General features: G+C 38.1%; 1 protein-coding gene across 1 annotated transcript in view; it reads left to right on the top strand.

The window, feature by feature from the left end:
- The window catches only part of LOC128658245 (sushi domain-containing protein 4), a 399,617-nt gene extending 379,518 nt beyond the window's left edge, over nt 1-20,099 (top strand). Inside the window, exons 7-8 of the mRNA XM_053712782.1 lie at nt 7,581-7,942; nt 19,105-20,099. Of these exons, the coding sequence (XP_053568757.1) occupies nt 7,581-7,942; nt 19,105-19,133 (391 nt within the window). The 3' untranslated portion in view covers nt 19,134-20,099. The remainder of the gene's footprint in view (nt 1-7,580; nt 7,943-19,104) is intronic.
- The last annotated feature ends 599 nt before the right edge of the window (nt 20,100-20,698 follow it).

Raw genomic sequence — 20,698 nt, 5'->3', positions numbered from 1 at the left:
ACGGCTCATTCTACTAGAGCAGTGGCTTCCTCTTGGGCCTTTAAGAACGAGGCCTCTATGGATCAGATTTGTAAGGCGGCTAACTGGTCCTCCTTACACACTTTTTCTAAATTTTACAAGTTTGATGTTTTTGCTTCAGCTGAAGCAGCCTTCGGGAGAAAGGTTTTGCAGGCTGTGGTGCCCTCAGATTAGGGTCCTCCTCTCTTTTTGTCCCTCCCAATATCATTCATTGTCCTCTAGAGCTTGGGTATAAGTTTCCCAACAGTAAGGAATGAAGCTGTGGACTCTCCTTGTATTAAGAAGGAAAACATAAATTATGCTTACCAGATCATTTCATTTTCCTCTGTACAAGGAGAGTCCACGACCCTCGCCCGTGTTCTCCAATGGGCGGCCCCCTAAGTTATATTTTTCATCTGGCACCTTTTATACCCTGATATTTCTCCTACTGTTTCTTGTTCCCTCGGGAGAATGACTGGGGGATGGGAGAAGTGGGAGAGGTATTTAAGCATTTGGCTGAGGTGTCTTTGCCTCCTCCTGGTGGCCAGGTTCAGTATTTCCCAACAGTAAGGAATGAAGCCGTGGACTCTCCTTGTACAGAAGGAAATTAAATTATCTGGTAAGCATAATTTATATTTTTGTGATTCAGATAGAGCATACAATTAAAAAAATGTTTTCAATGTAACCTGTTATTAAATTTGCATTCCCCTGAGCTTACATCCATGTTTTTAACAAAAGATACCAAGAGAACGATGAAAATGTGCTAATAAAAAGAAAATTAGAAAGTTGTATAAAATTGCAAAGGAAAAGTTTGAGTTTTGTGTCCCTTTAATACAGGGGGCCCTTAGGCTCATTCACTGATTAGGGTTATCCTTACTTTTCAGTGTATTCTTTCTTACAAACATATCTTACACATAGACAAGTCACCCTTTATATCAGCCAGTCCACCAGTACCTCTTCTAGAGTAAGGGCTCTGGTCACAACTAATTCTATATCATTATACTTATAAAGGAAATTAAAATATGTTATGTCCAAAATAAATAATAATTATTATACAACTCTGTGGTGTCTCAGTACGCTCAAGTAAAACAAGAACATAATCCTCATTAATAACAACTCCAAGAGGAATGGTAAAAAGTAGTCTCTTTAAATAAATAACACAAAAAACATACAAAAGAAGACAAATAAAAAGGACATAATTAATATTTCAATAGCATACAAGTATATCAAATTATATTAAAATACATTAAGAAGATAACATTATATTTATTTATTTATTTATATATATATATATATATATATATATATATACACACACACACACACACTGTATTTATGCATATATTTATGTATATATGCACACATGCAGTATATATAATTTTTATATATAATGTGTGTATGTGTGTATATATATATATATATATATATATATACACATACAATATATTTTTTAAAACAAAGAGCATAGGAAAACAAAAACAGTTATCCTGGTCAGCCATAGTACACACTAGAAATATCAGTTGGAATATTAAAATAGTTCTGCAGCTAGATTAAATCCTACTCACATCAAAAACTAGGATAAATACACAATAAAATATGAACATACAAGAGTAAATCCAGCACAATAGAACTATAAGTAATAATAGAGTCAACACATTTTTTTCGCTGTTTTTTATCACAGACCACCTGGAATCATCAGACTTTTGTTGCTTTGTTTGAATATTTGGGGACCCTATTATTACCCAACTCTAGGAGTTACCTTTAGTTCTTTTGCACCAGATTTTCTCTTGTATGTACACACAATATATACACACATATTTTGTTTTGTTTTGTGTTTTAAATGTACATATCACTATTATTATATCTCTTGTTAAGTGTATCCAGTCCACGGATCATCCATTACTTATGGAATATATTCTCCTTCCCAACAGGAAGTTGCAAGAGTCCACCCACAGCAAAGCTGCTATATAGCTCCTCCCCTAACTGCCATACTCAGTCATTCTCTTGCAAGCCTCAACATAGATAGGAGGTCGTGAGAGTCTGTGGTTTTTTATACTTAGTTTATTCTTCAATCAAAAGTTTGTTATTTTTAAATGGCACCGGAGTGTGCTGTTTATCTCAGGCAGTATTTGGAAGAAGAATCTGCCTGCGTTTTTCTATGATCTTAGCAGACGTAACTAAGATCCATTTGCTGTTCTCACACATTCTGAGGAGTGAGGTACTTCACAGGGGGAATGGCGTGCAGGTTTTCCTGCAGATAAGGTATGTGCAGTAAAATATTTTTCTAGGAATGGAATTGACTAAGAAAATACTGCTGATACCGAAGTAATGTAAGTAAAGCCTTAAATGCAGCGATAGTGACTGGTATCAGGCTTATTAATAGAGATACATACTCTTGTAAAAATGTGTTTTAAAACGTTTGCTGGCATGTTTAATCGTTTTTTAACATATGTTTGGTGATAAAACTTATTGGGGCCTAAGTTTTTTCCACATGGCTGGCTTAAATTTTGCATAGAAACAGTTAACTGAAGCTTCCCACTGTGGCAGTTTGTTGTGTCTGTTTTTAAAAACGTCTATGTCGTTTTTTTTATCTGTTTTTTGCATTAAGGGGTTAATCATCCATTTGCAAGTGGGTGCAATGCTCTGTTACCTTATTACATGTACTGTAAAAATTTCGTTTGTTTTACTGCCTTTTTTTCACTGTTTTTCAAATTTTGACAAAATTTGTTTCTCTTAAAGGCACAGTAACGTTTTATATATTTGCTTGTTAACTTGATTTAAAGTGTTTTCCAAGCTTACTAGTCTCATTATTAGTCTGTTCTAACATGTCTGACATAGAGGAAGCTCTGTGTTCATTATGTTTTAAAGCCATGGTGGAACCCCATCTTAGAATGTGTACCAGATGTACTGATTTCATGTTAAACAATAAAGATCATTTGTTATCTTTAAAAACATTATCACCAGAGGATTCTGTCGTGGGGGTAGTTATGCCGACTAACTCTCCCCACGTGTCAGACCTTTTGACTCCCGCTTTAGGGACTCACGCTCAAATGGCGCCAAGTACATCAAGGGCACCCATAGCGTTTATTTTACCAGGGGATTCTGTCGAGGGGAAAGTTATGCCGACTAACTCTCCCCACGTGTCAGACCCTTCGACTCCCGCTTCAGGGACTCCCGCTCAAATGGCGCCAAGTACATCAAGGGCGTCCATAGCGTTTATTTTACAAGACATGGCAAAGGTGGTGAATAATACTCTGGCAGCAGTATTAGTCAGACTACCTGAAATTAAAGGAAAGCAGATAGCTCTGGGGGTAGATACAGAGCATACAGACACTTTAAGAACCATGTATGATACTACCTCACAATATGCTTAGTCTGTGGGTGATTTTTTTTTTTTGACTCAGGGAAGATGATTTAACCTGATTCTGATATTTCTACATTTAAAATTTATGCTTGAGAACCTCCACTTGTTGCTCAGGGAGGCTTTGGCTGCCCTGAATGAATGTGTACAATCGCAGGGCCAGAGAAATTGTGTAGACTGGATAAATAATATGCAGTGCCGGTGTGTACTGATGTTTTTCCAATACCTAAAGAGGTTTATTAAATTTTTTTTTTTAATAAGGAATGGGATAGACCAGGTGTGCCGTTCTCTTCCCCTCCTATTTTTTAGAAGAATGTTTTCTAATAGTTACGACCACACGGGACTTCTGGCAGACAGTTCCTAAGGTGGAGAGAAGAGTTTCTACTCTAGCTAGGCGTACCACTACCTCTGGCGAGGACAGTTGTGCTTTTTAGATCCAATGGATAAAAAATGTTTATTCAACAGGGTTTTATCCTGCAGCCCCTTGCATACATTGCTTCTGTCACTGCTGCTGCGGCGTTCTGGGTTGAGTCTCTTGATGAGGCTTTACAGTTAGCGACTCCATTGGATGAATATATTTGACTAGCTTATGCTAGCCAATTCCTTTGTTTTCTGATGCCTTTGTTCATTTGACTAGACTAACGGCTAAGAATTCTGTTTTTTACTATACTGGCGCGCAGAGCGCTATGGCTTATATCATGGTCAGCTGTCGTGACTTTAATAAATAAGCTACATAACTTCCCTTCAAGGGGCAGACCCTATTCGGGCCTGGTTTGAAGGAGATTATTGCTTATATCACTGGAGGAAAAGGTCATGCCCTTCCTCAGGATAGGTCCAAATCAAGGGCCAAGAAAGGTCTAATTTTCGTGCCTTTTAAAACTTCAGGGCAGGTGTGGCATCCACTTCCTCTAAGGCAAAACAAGAGGGAATTTTTGCTCAGTCCAAGGCGGTCTGGAGACAATCGGACCTGGAACAAAGATAAGCAGGCCAAGGAGCCTGCTGCTGCCTCTAAGGCAGCATGAAGGAACAGACCCCTATCCGGTAACGGATCCTATAGGGGGCAGATTTTCATTCTTCGCCCAGGCGTGGGCAAGAGATGCCCAGGATCCCTAGGCATTGGAATTTATATCCCAGAGATATCTTCTGGATTTTCAAAGATTCCCCCCCAAAAAAGGGGAGATTTCGCCTTTCCAATTATCTGCAAACCAGATAAAGAAGGAGGCATTCTTACATTGTGTAGGAGATCCATCCAGTTCCAAAAGAGGAACAGGGACAGAGTTTTTACTCAAATCTGTTTGTGGTTCCCAAGGAGAGGGAACCTTCAGACCTATTTTGGATCTAAAGATCTTAAACAAATTCCTCAGAATTCCGTCTTTTAAGATGGAAACTATTCGTACCATCTTAACTATGATCCAGGAGAGTCAATAGAGGACTACAATGGATTTGAAGGATGTTTATCCTCACATTGTGATGCATAAAGATCACCATCGTTTTTCAGGTTTGCCTTTCTAGACAGGCATTACCAGTTTGTAGCTCTTTCCGTTGGGATATCTACAGCCCCAAGAATCTTTATGGAGGTTCTGGGGTCACTTTGGCGGTCCTTAGGCCGCGGGGCATAGAAGTGGCCCCTTATTTAGACGACATCCTGATACAGGCGTCAAACATCCAAATTGCCATGTCTCATACGGACGTAGTACTGGCATTTCTGAGATCACATGGGTGGAAAGTGAACAAGGAAAGAGTTCTCTATCCCCAATCTCAAGGGTTTCCCTCTTAGGGACTCTGATAGATTCTGTAGAAATGAAAATTTACCTGACGGAGTCCAGGTTGTCAAAGTTTCTAAATTTCTGCCGTGTTTTTCATTCCATCCGCGCCCTTCGGTGGCTCAGTACATGAATGAAATCGGCTTAATGGTAGCGGCAAGGGACATAGTACCGTTTGCACGTCTACATTTCAGACCGCTGCAACTATGCATGCTCAGTCAGAGGAACGGGTATTACACAGGTTTGTCCCCCTGTTAAACCTGGACCAAGAGACCAGAGATTCTCTGGTGACTATGTCGGGTCCATCTGTCCAAGGGTATGACCTTCCGCAGGTCAGATGGGACAATTGTTACAATAGATGCCAGCCTTTTAGGTTGGGATGCAGTCTGGAACTCCCTGAAGGCTCAGGGATAGTGGACTTAGGAGGAGACCCTCCTTCTAATAAATATTCTGGAACTGGGAGTGATATTCCATGCTCTTCAGACTTGGCCTCAGTTAGCAACTCTGAGGTACATCATATTCAGTCGGACAATATACACGACTGTGGTTTACATCAGCCATCAAGGGGGAACAGAAGTTCCCTAGCGATGTTTGAAGTCTTACAATAATTCACTGGACAGAGACTCACTCTTGTCTATCAGCTATCCATATCCCAGGTGTTGAGAACTGGGAGGTGGTTTTTCTAAGTCGTCAGACTTTTCTTCCGGGGGAGTGGGATTTCCTCCGGAGGTCAAGACCAAGCAGGAGAGGGCTTTGGTGTTTTTGTCAGCATAGCCACGCAGGACCTGGTATGCAGATCTGGTGGACATGCCATCCTTTCCATCACGGTCTCTGCTTCTGAGACAGGTCCCTCTACCTCAGGGTCCTTTCAACCATCTAAATAGAATCAATCTGAGATGGACTGCCTGGAGACTGAACGCTTGATGTCATCAAAGCATGGCTTCTCCGAGTCAGTCATTGATACCTTAATACAGACATGAAAGCCTGTCTCTAGGAAAATTGAACATAGATATGGTGTAAATATCTGATTGTTATGAATCCAAGGGTTACTCATGGAGTAAAGTCTGGATTCCCAGGATATTATCTTTTCTCCAAGATGTTTTGGAGAAAAGGGTTGTCAGCTAATTCCTTAAAAGGGACAGATTTTTACTCTGTCTATTTTTTTGCACAAGCGTCTGGCAGGTATTCTAGACGTTCAGGCATTTGGTCAGGCTTTGGTTAGATCCAAGCCTATGTTTAAAACTGTTGCTCCACCATGGAGCTTAAACCTGGTTCTTAAGGTTCTTCAATAAGTTCTGTTTGAACCTTTTTTGTTCCATAGATATCAATCTTTATCTTGGAAAGTTCCTTTTGGGTAGCTATTTCCTCGACTCGTAGAGTCTCCAAGTTATCTGTGTTACAATGTGATTCTCCTTATCTGGTCCTTCGTACGGATAAGGTAGTCCTGCGTACCAACCTGGGTTTTTTCCTAAGGTGGTATCTAACAAGAACATCACTCAAGAGATAGTTGTTCCATGCTTGTATCCTAATCCTTCCTCAAAGAAGGAACGTCTATTACACAATATTGGACGTGGTTTGTGCTTTAAAGTTTTACTTACAAGCTACTACAGTTTTCATCAAACGTTCACCTTGTTTGTTGTCTATTCTGGACAGAGGAGAGGTCAAAAGACTTCAGCAGCCTCTCTGTCTTTTTGGTTAAAAAGCATAATTCATTTAGCTTATGAGACTGCTGGACTGCAGCCTCCTGAAGGGATTACAGCTCATTCTACTAGAGCTGTGGTTTTCACTTGGGCCTTTTTTAAATGTGGCTTCTGTTGAACAGATTTACAAGACGGAGTCTTGGTCTGCGCTTCATACTTTTTCAAATTTAACAAATTTGATACCTTGCTTCTTCAGAGGCTATTTTTGGGAGAAAGGGTTTCTTACAGGCAGTGGTAACTTCCGTTTAAGTACCTGCCTTGTCCCTCCCATCATCCGTGTACTTTAGCTTTGGTATTGGTATTCCATAAGTAATGGATGATCCGTGGACTGGATACACTTAACAAGAGAAAACATAATTTATGCTTACCTGATAAATTTATTTCTCTTGTAGTGTATCCAGTCCACGGCCCGCCCTGTCACTTTAAGGCAGGTAATTTTTTCATTTGAACTACAGTCACCACTGCACCCTATGGTTTTTCCTTTCTCTGCATGTTTTCGGTCGAATGACTGAGTATGGCAGTTAGGGGAGGAGCTATATAGCAGCTTTGCTGTGGGTGGACTCTTGCAACTTCCTGTTGGGAAGGAGAATATATTCCATAAGTAATGGATGATCCGTGGACTGGATACACTACAAGAGTAATAAATTTATCAGGTAAGCATAAATTATGTTTTTTTTAATGTTGACGTACTCATTGTAACTGTTTTATACAGTATCTGCACATTATATGTATTGAGTAATTATGTTTTAATTTTTATAGAAGTCCACAGGAGAACGCAGCTGAACCAGACTTTGTGGTTGTGGACGGGGTTTTGGTCATGCTGCCTTCCTATGATGAGGCTGTTAGCAATGAAGTAAATGCCACACCGCCAGGCTATGTGTCCTCTGCTGGCCAGAGGAGTCCCACCCAGACTGATGACACATTCCCTCCTGCATATCCCGGGGAGCAAAACACAGAGAGCTTGTGTGAGATGTCAGAGACCATTGACAGCTTGCTGGAGTCTTCTGACCTGCACCAGACTTTACATTCCTCCTCCCTATGTCACATGAGATCTCAGGCTGCACAGAACATGAACAGCGGAGAAGCTCCTTCAACTAGTCCAAGCATCGACATCGCAGATGGTAATTGTGAAGTTTTTCTATTAGAATTTTGTATTGTATAGCAGCTGGTAATATGCAGAACTGTATTATTTACCTACAAATATCTCAGGTCTACAGTTATTTGTGATTACTAGCACTTAAAGGGACATAACTAAACGTTCATGATTCATGATGAAGAAGGTATCTCGGTAGGCTATATACAATATTGTTTGTTTTTGTAAACACTAGTACCATATAGTGCTCAACACATGCACACTCCTGAGGTTACCTAGGTATGCTCGCCAACAAAGAATACCAAAACAATAAAGTAAATGGGATAATAGACGTTATTTAGAAGAATTGCTTATATCATCGTGCAACAGTAGTTAACCTTTAACTAGTCCTTTTAACAATAAGGATACCCCATAGTCTTAAAGGGCCATAATTGTGAAAAAATTACATGTTATCGTTTGTTAGAGCATGTCATTTTATCACTGTAGCCCCTGCAAATCTATGTATTTATCCCCCCCCCCGCAAATGAGTCAAGCACATAGGTAAAGTACCACATGGGAGCAACAGAGAACTGTTGGTCCTGAGCAGGAACGGCTTCTGACAAGCTAGTTATGCAACTAACACTGCTGATTGGCTTAGTGTCAGTTTCTACTTAGCACCAACAGTTCTCTTCTCCTTAGTGGTATTTTACAGATGTGTTTATCCCCTTTGTGAAGACTGAATGAAAAGCAACAAACTGTCTTTGGGTTCAGGCAAATGACATGTGTGCTAGCCAAGATGCAGGCAGTTAGAGCTTGTAAATGTGCTGAACGTTAAAGAGACATTTTCTTGCATGATTCTGACCAGAATGTAAAATGTACTTCTATTTTCAAATGTACTTTGTTCTCTTGTTACCCTTTGTTTAAGATCAGGTAGGTAGGCGTGCATGTGCCTGGAACACTATTTGCCAGAAGTCTATCCGTTTGTTATTTGTTAGAATCTCACTAGATGGCAGTAGTGTTGTGTGACATATAGGAGTTATCACAATCTATTAGCTATTTTTTCCCAAAATGTATTTTTGCTTTCCTGCTGAATTGGTCAACATGTTTTTCGAGTGATCACAATTAAAAATATATCTGTGCTTTAAAAGGGCACAGCCACAAACCTGTTTTCACCAGAAAAGTTAACTAAAAGGTCTTTTCATGTATTAAGTACTTATCAGGATAGAAACTGGGAAGCCACCCAAAACTGACATAAACAGTAGCCCTTTCACACAAGTTCTTTTGCTTTAACCTGTTGCTCATTGTGTAAGGGAAATACTCATTTACATGTGTAAGGTTAACATATTGCACCCTAAATCCATCATCATTACAGCTAAACAATCTAAATTCCATTAGTATTGGCATGATGGGCACACTGGGCATATTTGCAATATTGTATCTGCAAAGAAAATGTTCAAACAAGATTGCAACTTCGAGTGAATGTGTTTTTAAAAGGAAACATGTCTTGTGAATGAGCTTTCAAATAAGATTGGGCCTTCAGGGTGAAAAGACCAAACATGTTCACAGCAGTGCGTTTTACAGTTCTTGTGCCTACATTAGTGAATTTCTGAAAAAGATTGCACCTTTGTGAATGTGAATTCAATAATGTAGGTGCAAGAACTCTAAAACGCACTCTGAAGGCCCAATCTTATTTGAAAGCTCATTCACCAAGACACGTTTCCTTTTAAAAACACATTCTCGAAGGTGCAATCTCGTTTGAACATCATCTTTGCAGATACAATATTTCAAATATACCGTGTGCCCATCATGCCAATACAAATGGAATTCAGATTGTTTAGCATTCACAAAGTCATAATCTCTTATTTGCAGCTACAATATTTCATGGTGCCGTTTCATGTTTTACAGTTTCACTACTATTAAAATCTAGTTGTAGAAGATGCTGTAGATCGGGCCAAACTGGAAAATGGTGTTTTCTAATCAATAAATGTAAATATTAAAAAAAGTATTTAAACATGACAATACAGTCATTGAGCAAACATAATGCCTAGGTACAAATGTCATTCAGATGGTTTAGCAGTGGTGAGGAGGGAATCGGATTGCATTAGGTCTCAATAAAACAATTGCACAATCCAGTTTTAAAGGCCAGTTATGAAGACGTCTGTACAAATAGTGACAATCACGTCAGTGCAAGTGTGACTTTGGGCCCGATGATCTAAAGCTCTCTGCTCTGGCGGAATTATCTAAGATGTTTCGTCAGTATTATGATTTTAGAAAGGCAAATTTTAGCTTCAGAGCTGTTTACCTCACTATGCAGGGTTATAGATGAGACGGAGAGACACCTACATTAAAGTATAATGCTCAAAAAAGTTGCCAAAGATTTTACAAGATTCCTCTCCATGCCGGTGAATTTTGATCATCAGACCCTTAGAAAGAAACATTAAAGGGACATGAAACTCAACATTTGTCTTTCATGATTCAGATAAAGAATAATATTTTTAAAAAGTCCCCAATTTACTTCTATTATCAAATTTGCTTCATTCTCATGTTATTCTTTATTGAAGAGATATCTATATAGGTAAAGTGCACATGTCTGGAGCACTACATGACAGGAAATAGTGCTCCTAATGTATAACAGTGTTGCAAAGCTGCCACCATATAGTACTGCAGACACGTGCACACTCTTGAACTTACCTTCCTGCTTTACAACAAAGGATAACAAGAAAACAAAGAAAATTTCATAATAGAAGTAAATTGGAAAGTTTTTAAAATAGTATGTTCTCTCTGAATCGTGAAAGTTAAAAATTGGGTTTTAGTCTTTGAGTGCTAACGACGGCTCTGAGCCGTCTCAAATTTTCCCACTCAGGTGCTAACGACGGCTCTGAGCTTACAGGATATCACATTCTCAATACATATATAGATATGTGCCCTCCCCACTTCAAACAGACTATATAGAGCTTTAATGAATTGATACCACATATGCACATACATCTTTAAAATGTCTCCTGTGGCCATTTTAGAGTTTCTTGCGTGTGTGCAACATAACAGAATGATTACAAATAGTCTTAGAATGCTTGCAAAGATGTCCTAAAGGCCAATTCAGGCTTTTATCGAGTACCTTGAGGTGTTGAATTAGAAAATGTAAAAATGGTCTTTAAAAACTGTTGAAAAATCTCTTGAAAATGGATTGTGATTGCCGAGAATTTTTTGACTCCTTGTTAAAAATATGGCTTTTATCTGTGAGTCAAAAACCTGATTGTGACTGTAGGAAATAGGCTAAAAACGCACTACTGTGATTGTGCTGAAATGAAAAGTGGCCTTTTTGGCCAGAAAAAGAGTATAAAGGCCTCAGCCAAGCAATAGATTGGGATTGACCCCATAGTGCTTCAAACATGTGCGTGATACATACCTAGGTATGCCTTTCAACAAAGTATATCACGAGAACAAAGCAAATTTGATAATAGAAGTAAATTGGAAACCTTTTTTTAAAAAAATGTATGCTCTGTCTGAATCATAAAATAATTATTTTGGGTTTCATGTCCCTTTAATACTGTTCCTGAACTTGCAGTGTCAATAGTGTAATTATATGCACTAACAAATGTGAGCATGTAATTGTTTCACTATTATGGTCCTTCTGCAAAATTAGTAGTGGGTAAGAGCAGCATAAATGTAGAGCTTTAAGTGTCACATGATGTTCCCAGTTGTGTACATTTCTCCACCCACAGCTTTTTGTTTTGTATTACATACAATAAAGGCCAGATTACAAGTGGCGCTTTAAAAATGTTTTCGCTTTTGGGCAAACACCACTCAAAGTAAAGTTTTAACGTTCGCGGCATAGCACATGTATTGCATGTTAAAAGTAACTAGATTGTACGCGAGCAAAACCCGATGTGTGCTATTTTCGGATATCAAAACCTCTTTACTAACCCAACACATTATACCTACAGTGATAAGCCCAAAGGTAGCTATAAATATTTTACAGTCAAATGTTCTTTACATAGAAGAAAATGTTCTTTTTAAATATATATAAATATATATATATATGTATATATATATATCATTAATTGTTTATAAAATATATATCTATACCTATATATCTATATGAATATATGCAGGTATAGATATACTGTATATAGAAATAAATATTTAAAAATGTAAATAACATTTTCTTCTAAGTGAGGAACATTGGAATGTAAATTAATTACAGTTAAAACACATGATTAAATATTAAAATTGTTAAAAAAAGATTGTTCAACTTTTAAGGTATTTGAGAGGAAAGGGCTCCAAAGTGTGTGTATATCAATATATATATATATATATATATATATATATATATGTGTGTGTTTGTGTAAAAAAAATAATGTATACATATATATATATATATATATATATATATATATATATATACAGATTTAGACATATACATATACAGAGGGTATTGAAAAGAATCAGCCCCCTTGAAAATAATCACATTTTGTTGCTTTGCAGCCGAAATAAAGACAGACACAGTTTGTGTTTATCCAGTTGTAATAACTCAGTGCAACTTATAACATCCAACTGAAAGATATAACAGCAACATGTCAGGCAAAAATAAAGACAATTCAAAAACAGAATCACTGAGTTGTAAAAAGGATCACCCCCTTGTGTCAGTATTTTGTTGAACCACCTTTTGTTTTAATTACAGCCTTTAGTCTGTTGGGATATGTCTCTACTAACTTTGCACATCTAGACTGTGCAATATTTGCCCACTCTTCTTTGCAGAACTGCTCCAGTTCCGTTACATTTGATAATGAACGTTTGTTGACTACAGTCTTTAAGTCAGGGGCGGACCTATAGGCGGTGCCACTGCACCGGGCACCAAGGGCTGGGGGGGCCACACAGAGTCCCAGAGAGAGTAGCTGCCAACTTTTATTAAAAACAGAGCCAAAAATAAAATTATTAAAGAAAGTGTAGAGCGTTTTATTATGAGACCTCCCTGTGCCGATGTGTAAATATATTAGATTGTCTGGTGCACTGCTGCCACAATTCCCTCTTTCCTAGACAGCACACATGTATTTTAGAGCAGCGCACAGCAGAGGCTTTAGTGGGGGGGTTCCTACAAACTGCATTTTTTATATGATGATCATGATCGGCACTTCACAGGGGCGACACATGGGGGAAAAGTCCCTGCAATGCAGAAGGTGAGATATGCATGTAGAAGGTGCATAAATATATATTGCAGCTTTGTTTCCCTCTCAAATTGTATTTTTTTAATTTAAGCAGTGTGTGATCCACCCACCTCCCCAATGTGCAGCACAAGCTCTTTTACTAAACATCTACCTACTATAGGCAGACTGCACCTCCGGTGTAACCATTAGTTAGCCAGCACAACCTCCTCTACTCTTCCTGAACATTTCTGTGCTGTCCTGGATTACACAGTAGCCCCGCCCCTTCTCCTCTGACAGGCATTACACAATAGCCCCGCCCTTCTCCTTTGTCAGGCATTACACTGTAGCCCCGCCCCTTCTCCTCTGACTGGCACTTCAGAGAAGAGGTGCGCAAAGCATGTCTGGGCTGGAGATAGCAGCAAACCCAGTCAGTGTAGAACGGCTATTCCTGCAGTATGGAAAGTAAGCTTGGGTCAACTGGGCATAAGAGAAGCTGAAAATACATCTAGGGCAGCTGTATGCAGGATTTGCTTTCTTTCCGTCTCCTACTCTTCATCTGCTCTGCTTGTTTCCCAGTGAGTTCCACCATTACTGTCTAGCTCATTCCCACTGCTTCCCTCCTGTATTTTCCTTCTGTTCAGCTGCTGTGATGTGATCAGAAACTTGCTGCTGGAACTTCACATCACAGCAACTTATATCAGAAACTTTCTGCAGTATGTACAGTACTGTACCTTGTGCAGCAGATTGCAACATAGCAATGCTAAATAAAGGTGGTGAGACTGAATGAGAGGTCAACGCCTTATACTGTATTTAAACTAAGGAAACAGCATTTAGACTCATCTTAAAACTCCACAGTGTTTTAAATAATGTATTAAGCTCTGCTTACAGCTTTGATGATATATACAGTATACATATATATATATATATATATATATATATATACAGTATCTCACAAAAGTGAGTACACCCCTCACATTTTTTTAAATATTTTATTATATCTTTTCATGTGACAATACTGAAGAAATTACACTTTGCTACAATGTAAAGTAGTGAATGTACAGCCTATATAACAGTGTAAATTTGTTGTCCCCTCAAAATAACTCAACACACAGCCATTAATGTCTAAACCATTGGCAACAAAAGTGAGTACACCCCTAAGTGGAAATGTCCAAATTGGGCCCAAAGTGTCAACATTTTGTGTGGCCACCATTATTTTCCAGCACTTCCTTAACCCTCTTGGGCATGGAGTTCACCAGAGCTTCACAGGTTGCCACTGGAGTCCTCTTCCACTCCTCCATGATGACATCACAGAGCTGGTGGATGTTAGAGACCTTGCGCTCCCCCACATTCTGTTTGAGGATGCCCCCAAATGCTCAATAGGTTTTAGGTCTGGAGACATGCTTGGCCAGTCCATCACCTTTACCCTCAGCTTCTTTAGCAAGGCACTGGTTGTCTTGGAGGTGTGTTTGGGGTCGTTATCATGTTGGAATACTGCCCTGCGGCCCAGTCTCCAAAGGGAGGGGATCATGCTCTACTTCAGTATGTCACAGTACATGTTGGCATTCATGGTTCCCTCAATGAACTGTATCTCCCCAGTACCGGCAGCACTCATGCAGGGCCAGACCATGACACTCCCAACACCATGCTTGACTGTAGGCAAGACACACTTGTCTTTGTACTCCTCACCTGGTTGCCGCCACACACGCTTGACACTATCTGAACCAAAAAAGTTTATCTTGGTCTCATCGGACCACAGGACATGGTTCCTGTAATCCATGTCCTTAGTCTCCTTGTCTTCAGCAAACTGTTTGCAGACTTTCTTGTGCATCAGAGACTTCCTTCTGGGATGACAGCCCTGCAGACCAATTTGATGCAGTGTGCAGCGTATGGTCTGAGCACTGACAGGCTGACCCCCAACCCCTTCAACCTCTGCAGCAATGCTGGCAGCACTCATACATATATTTGGTCGACCATGGTGAGGCCTGTTCTGAGTGCAACCTCTCCTATAAAACCGCTGTATGGTCTTGCCCACCTAGCTGAAGCTCAGTTTCAGGGTCTTGGCAATCTTCTTATAGTCTAGGCCATCTTTATGTAGAGCAACAATTCTTTTTTCCAGATCTTTAGAGAGTTATTTGCCATGAAGTGCCATGTTGAACTTTCAGTGACCAGTATGAAAGAGTGTGAGAGTGATAACACCAGATTTAACACCCTGCTCCCCATTCACACCTGAGACCTTGTAACTGACAAGTTACATGACACAGGGAAGGGAAAATGGCTTATTGGGCCCAATTTGGACATTTCCACTTCGGGGTGTACTCACTTTTGTTGCCAACAGTTTAGACATTAATGGCTGTGTGTTGAATTATTTTGAGGGGACAGCAAATTTGCACTGTTATACAGGCTTTACACTCACTACTTTACATTGTAGCAAAGTGTCATTTCTTCAGTGTTGTCACATTAATAGATATAATAAAATATTTACAAAAATGTGAGGGGTGTTCTTTTGTGAGATACTGAATATACTATGTATGTATATATATATATATATATATATATATATATATATATATATATATATATATATATATATATATATAGGGATGGGCAAATGTTTCTAAAAATTTGAAATTTAAAACGAATTTTGATACATTCGTTTGTTCGAATCAAATTTCGAATGTTTATATGACATTCTAACATTCTATTTTCAAGTTTTCATTTTCAAATTTTTCAATCAAATTCGAAAATATTCGTTTTGAATAATAGATGTTTAGCTATGTATTATATATCACATTCAATTTCGAAATGTGACATTCGAATTTGAATGTAACATTTGAATTTGAAATAGTATTTCTAGTCTAATACTGTGTTTTATAAATGTAATATTCAAATTCCAATGTGACATTTGAATTTCAATGTAACATCCGAATTCGAAATAGTATTTCTAGTCTAATACTGTGTTTAAACAAATGTAATATTCGAATGTGACATTCAAATTCGAATGTTACATTTGAATTCAAAATAGTATTTCTAGTCTACAACAGTGTTTTATAAATGTAATATTCGAGTTTGAATATTTCATTCGAAAACTGTAAATAACATTTGATAATAGAATTTTTAAGAATATTTGTTCTTATCAACATTCCATTATGTAAATCGAATTTCTACAATAACATTCGTTTTAACATTCAAATTCGAATATAAACACATTCACCCATCCCTAATATATATACAGCAACTTTAGAAGGCGGGTATTGTATAAGTATGCATTCTGTAAAGTCAAGGCAAGAAACTTTGGACCCCAATAATTCTTCCACAACAGACAAACCACAAAGAAATAATCTCTGTTTACTCTGTTTATATTTGTTGTGCACAGCATCTTGGCAATATCTTCTTCAAGTAAATTTGTATAAGGTAAATTGGAGGGACATGTTAATGTGGGCACAAAGATGTTACAATAACTAAGGTTATAGTTTACATGTTTAAAGAGTTTCTGATGCTAATAAAGCTGTTTTTTACTTTATTTTTTTTTTATAAATTTGTAGCATGAATCATTAATTTGTGGTATGGCAAGTGCTTTGATTTCTGGGATATCCAAAAATAATACATCTCATTGTTATCATAAATTGAATGTACTTTCATATACCTATCAATCTCAATTGGACAATTAGACCTTGACTATAATGTGTGTGTGTGAGTGTGTATGTGAGACAGAGTGAAAGTGTGTGTGAGAGAGAATGCCTGAACGTGTGTGTGTGTAAGAAAGTGAAAGTGCTTGTGTGAGAGTAAGAAAATGTGTGTGTTTCTGAGTGTATATATGTGCGTGTGTAAGTGAAAGTGTGTGATTGTGCGAAAGTGTGCGTGAACTAGAGTGTGTGTGTGTGTAAAAGTGTATGTGTGTGAGAGAGAGTGAAAGGGAGTGTGAGAGAAAGTGTGTCTCAGTTTGCCTTTTACCATGCTGCATAACCATTGTTGTCTCCAAAGAAACCCCTTTTATTATTACTTTGTTACTTTTTTTTAAGGGGGCCCAAAAAAAAATCTTGCACCAGGGCCCTCTGTTAATTAGGTCCGCCGCTGCTTAAAGTCATGCCTCAGATATTCAATGGGGTTTAAATCTGGGCTCTGACTAGGCCATGCAAGGACATTCACCTTTTTCTCCTTAAACCACTGTGTGGTCATTTTGCTGTGTGCTTTGGGTCATTGTCATGTTGGAAGATAAATCTTCTTCCCATTGACAACTTCCTGACAGAGGGCAGCAGATTTCCTCAAGAATTTGATGTTATTTTGCCCAATCCATTATTCCTTCTATCCTGACAAGTGCTCCAGTGCCTGCTGCAGAGAAACACCCCCATAACATAATATTACCACCTCCGGGCTTTACTGTAGGTATGGTGTTATTTGGATGGTGAGCTGTATTGGATTTCCTCCAGACATATTGTTTGGTGTTGAGGCCAAATAATTATATTTTAGTCTCATCTGACCATAACACCTTTTTCCATGTGGCCTCAGAATCTCATAGGTGTGTTATGGCAAAGCTCAGTCGTGACTGCATGTGGCCTTTCTTGAGGAGGGGCTTTTTTTCTTGCAACCCTCCCATACAAGCCACATTTGTGGAGAATTTGTGATATTGTTGTCACATGCACACAATGACCACTCTTTTTCATTAATTCCTGCAACTGCTTCAGAGTTGATGTGGGCCTCTTGGTAGCTTCTCTGACCAGTTTCCTCCTGGCTCATTCATCCAGTTTGGAGCGACGTCCTGATCCAGAGAGGGCATGTGTTGTACCAAATACCTTCCACTTCTTAATAATAGATTTCACTATTCTTCTAGGCATTGATAAAGCCTTTGATATTTTCTTGTATCCATCTCCTGACTTGTGCCTGTCCACAACATTATCCCGTAGATCTTTTGACAGTGCCTTGCCACCCATAGATACACCTGGTTGAGTTTACAAGTAATTTTAGGAGGGGGTGATCCTTTTTCCAACTTAGTGATTCTGTTTTTGAATTATCTTTATTTTTGTCTGACATGTTGGTGTTGTATCTTTCACTTCGATGCTATAAGTTGCACTGAGTAATTACAACTAAATAAACAAAAACTGTGTCTATCTTTTTTTCAGGCTGCATGTGGTTATTTTCAAGGGGGTGATTCTTTTCAATACCCAATGTACATTATTGCCTTGTCTAGTCAAATACCTTGTCATATATCAAATACCTTCTAACCCTTATAAAAAAATCAATATTTTTATAAATAATTTTTATCAGAAAGTGTATATATGGGTTTAATTCTTTATTTTAATGTATTTATATTGTTTTGGTGCACATCTTTTTTAATCCTTACACTTTACGCTAGGTCTTCTGTCGTGCCAACATGAGAAGCACAAATTTTGTTTGTGCTCTAGTGCACCCATTTACTATTAACTTATAATATGTGCATTAGTTAGCACATTCACAATATAGCACGCCACTTGTAATCTAGCCCTAAGTATATTGTGTGTGTGTGAGTGTACGTATGTGTGTGTGTGTGTGAGTGTACATATGTGTGTGTACGTATGTGTGAGTGTACGTATGTGTGTGTGTGTGTGTGTGAGTGTACGTATGTGTGTGTACGTATGTGTGAGTGTACGTATGTGTGAGTGTACGTATGTGTGAGTGTGTGTGCGTGTGTATATATATATATTCTAGTCTGAAGATGCAGCACTCTAACAATCCTTCAATAGAATTTATACCAGGGTGCACCAATAATAATAATATAGAAAAATGAAAACATTGCACTCTCTGGATTTATATGTACATAAAACCTTTAATAAGTGACGTTTCAAGGTTTTCACCCCTTCCTCAGACCAAGGAACTGAGGAAGGGGTGAAAACCTCAAAACGTCACGTAGTAAAGCTTTTTTGTACTTAGAAATCCAGAGAGTGTATTTTTTTTCATTTTTATATATATATATAATTTATTTATTTTTTTCGCAGAAATTTGTTTTATTTTTAATATTCAGAAGTACAGTATATATAATTCACTGGTATAGGAGTTGTTGACTTATTAAACCTACCTTTTTTTTCTTTTACAGAAATTCCACTAATGGACGAGGAACCTTAGATTGTAAAGGACCAATAGAAATTTAATAAAGAACATTTTTATTTATCAGCAACTGCTGTTTATTTTATGCATATTTTGATTAATTTTTGAGCAACATGACTGTCGGGTATTTTAGCAGTTAGTTCTTCTGTCTGATTGGCAATAATCTAGATCAAGAAACTGAGAATGTCTTCTAAACACAAACCTGTGTAGGACATCGTGATGGAAGCAAACACTCATGGAGACACTTTTATATCTAGAAACCACAATCAGAAGAAGTGATATGAAGACTGGAGGAAGACTGAGCAACCATCTGTCTTTGGGCTCAGACACAGACACATGTGCTCATCAAGATGAAGTCAATACGAGCTTGGAAATCTGATGAATGTTAAAGGAATAAGAAACCCCAACATTTTCTTTAATGGTTCAGATAGAGTGTAAAATGTACTTCTATTATCAAATTGACTTTGCTTTCTTGGTATCATTTGTTAAAGAGCAGGCATGTACACTCAGGAGCGTGCACGTGCCTGCAACACTATATGCAGGTGTTTTTAAAAAATGCTTTTTACAATGTTATACATTTGCAAGAGCACTAGATGGAAGCAGTGTTGTATGGTATATACTGCTTCAAACATGCACAATACCAACCTAGGTTTTCTCTTCAACAAAGGATATTATGACAACAAAGCAATTGTGATAAATGAAGTAGCTTTTTTTTTAAATTGTATACTCTATCTGAATCATGAAATAAAAATGTTGGGCTTTAATACTGTTCCTGAATTTCAGATGTTGGTTGGAATCCTGTGGGGGAAAATGCTCTTTAATCCTAATCTTGCAGATCATTTAAATACTGAAACTCTTAGCCCAATTCCTGTAATTACACATGTGCCTTTCCCCAAGGAACCCATTCAGTCTCACCATAGATTCTCCTGCTAAATTTGCTTTTATCACTCTGCAAATAAATTCCACTCTTATATGACAGAAAAAGGTTCTACTGTTAAATTATTTTTTTTATTTATGTTACCTTTGTTTCAGAAATATTAAGTGAGTCCTTTCATTTTCTAAGAGTATATCTGGTACACACTAATTATTCTACACAAACGGCTAGATTACGAGTTTTGCGGTATGAGTGAAAAAGCATCGTTATGGCTCTTTTTAATTACCGCTGGTATTACGAGTCTTGCAGGTTTAGCTGCAACGCACACTTTTTTGGCCGTAACGCAATGTAACTACCGCAGCTTTCCAAAAGTCCTTTTTCAATGGGACTTCCTTTGCGTCAGTATTACGAGTTTGCCTGTCTGGCCAAAAAGTGAGCGGTACAGCCAATACCATCAAGATCCATACCATAAACTGAAAGTCAGTAGTTATTGGTTTTATGCTACAACGCCTTAACATAAAACTCATAACTAAAGTGCTAAAAAGTACACTAACACCTATAAACTACCTATTAATCCCTAAACCGAGGCCCTCCCGCATCGCAAAAACTAAAATAAAATTATTAACCCCTAATCTGCCACTCCGGACATCGCCGCCACTAGAATAAACATATTAACCCCTAAACTGCTGCTCTCCCACATCGTAAACAC

This window comes from Bombina bombina, chromosome 4, assembly GCF_027579735.1.
Source record: "Bombina bombina isolate aBomBom1 chromosome 4, aBomBom1.pri, whole genome shotgun sequence".
Classification (NCBI taxonomy): Eukaryota; Metazoa; Chordata; class Amphibia; order Anura; family Bombinatoridae; genus Bombina; species Bombina bombina.
Note: the sequence above shows the minus strand (reverse complement) of the source record. Positions and strands in the feature narration are given on the sequence as shown.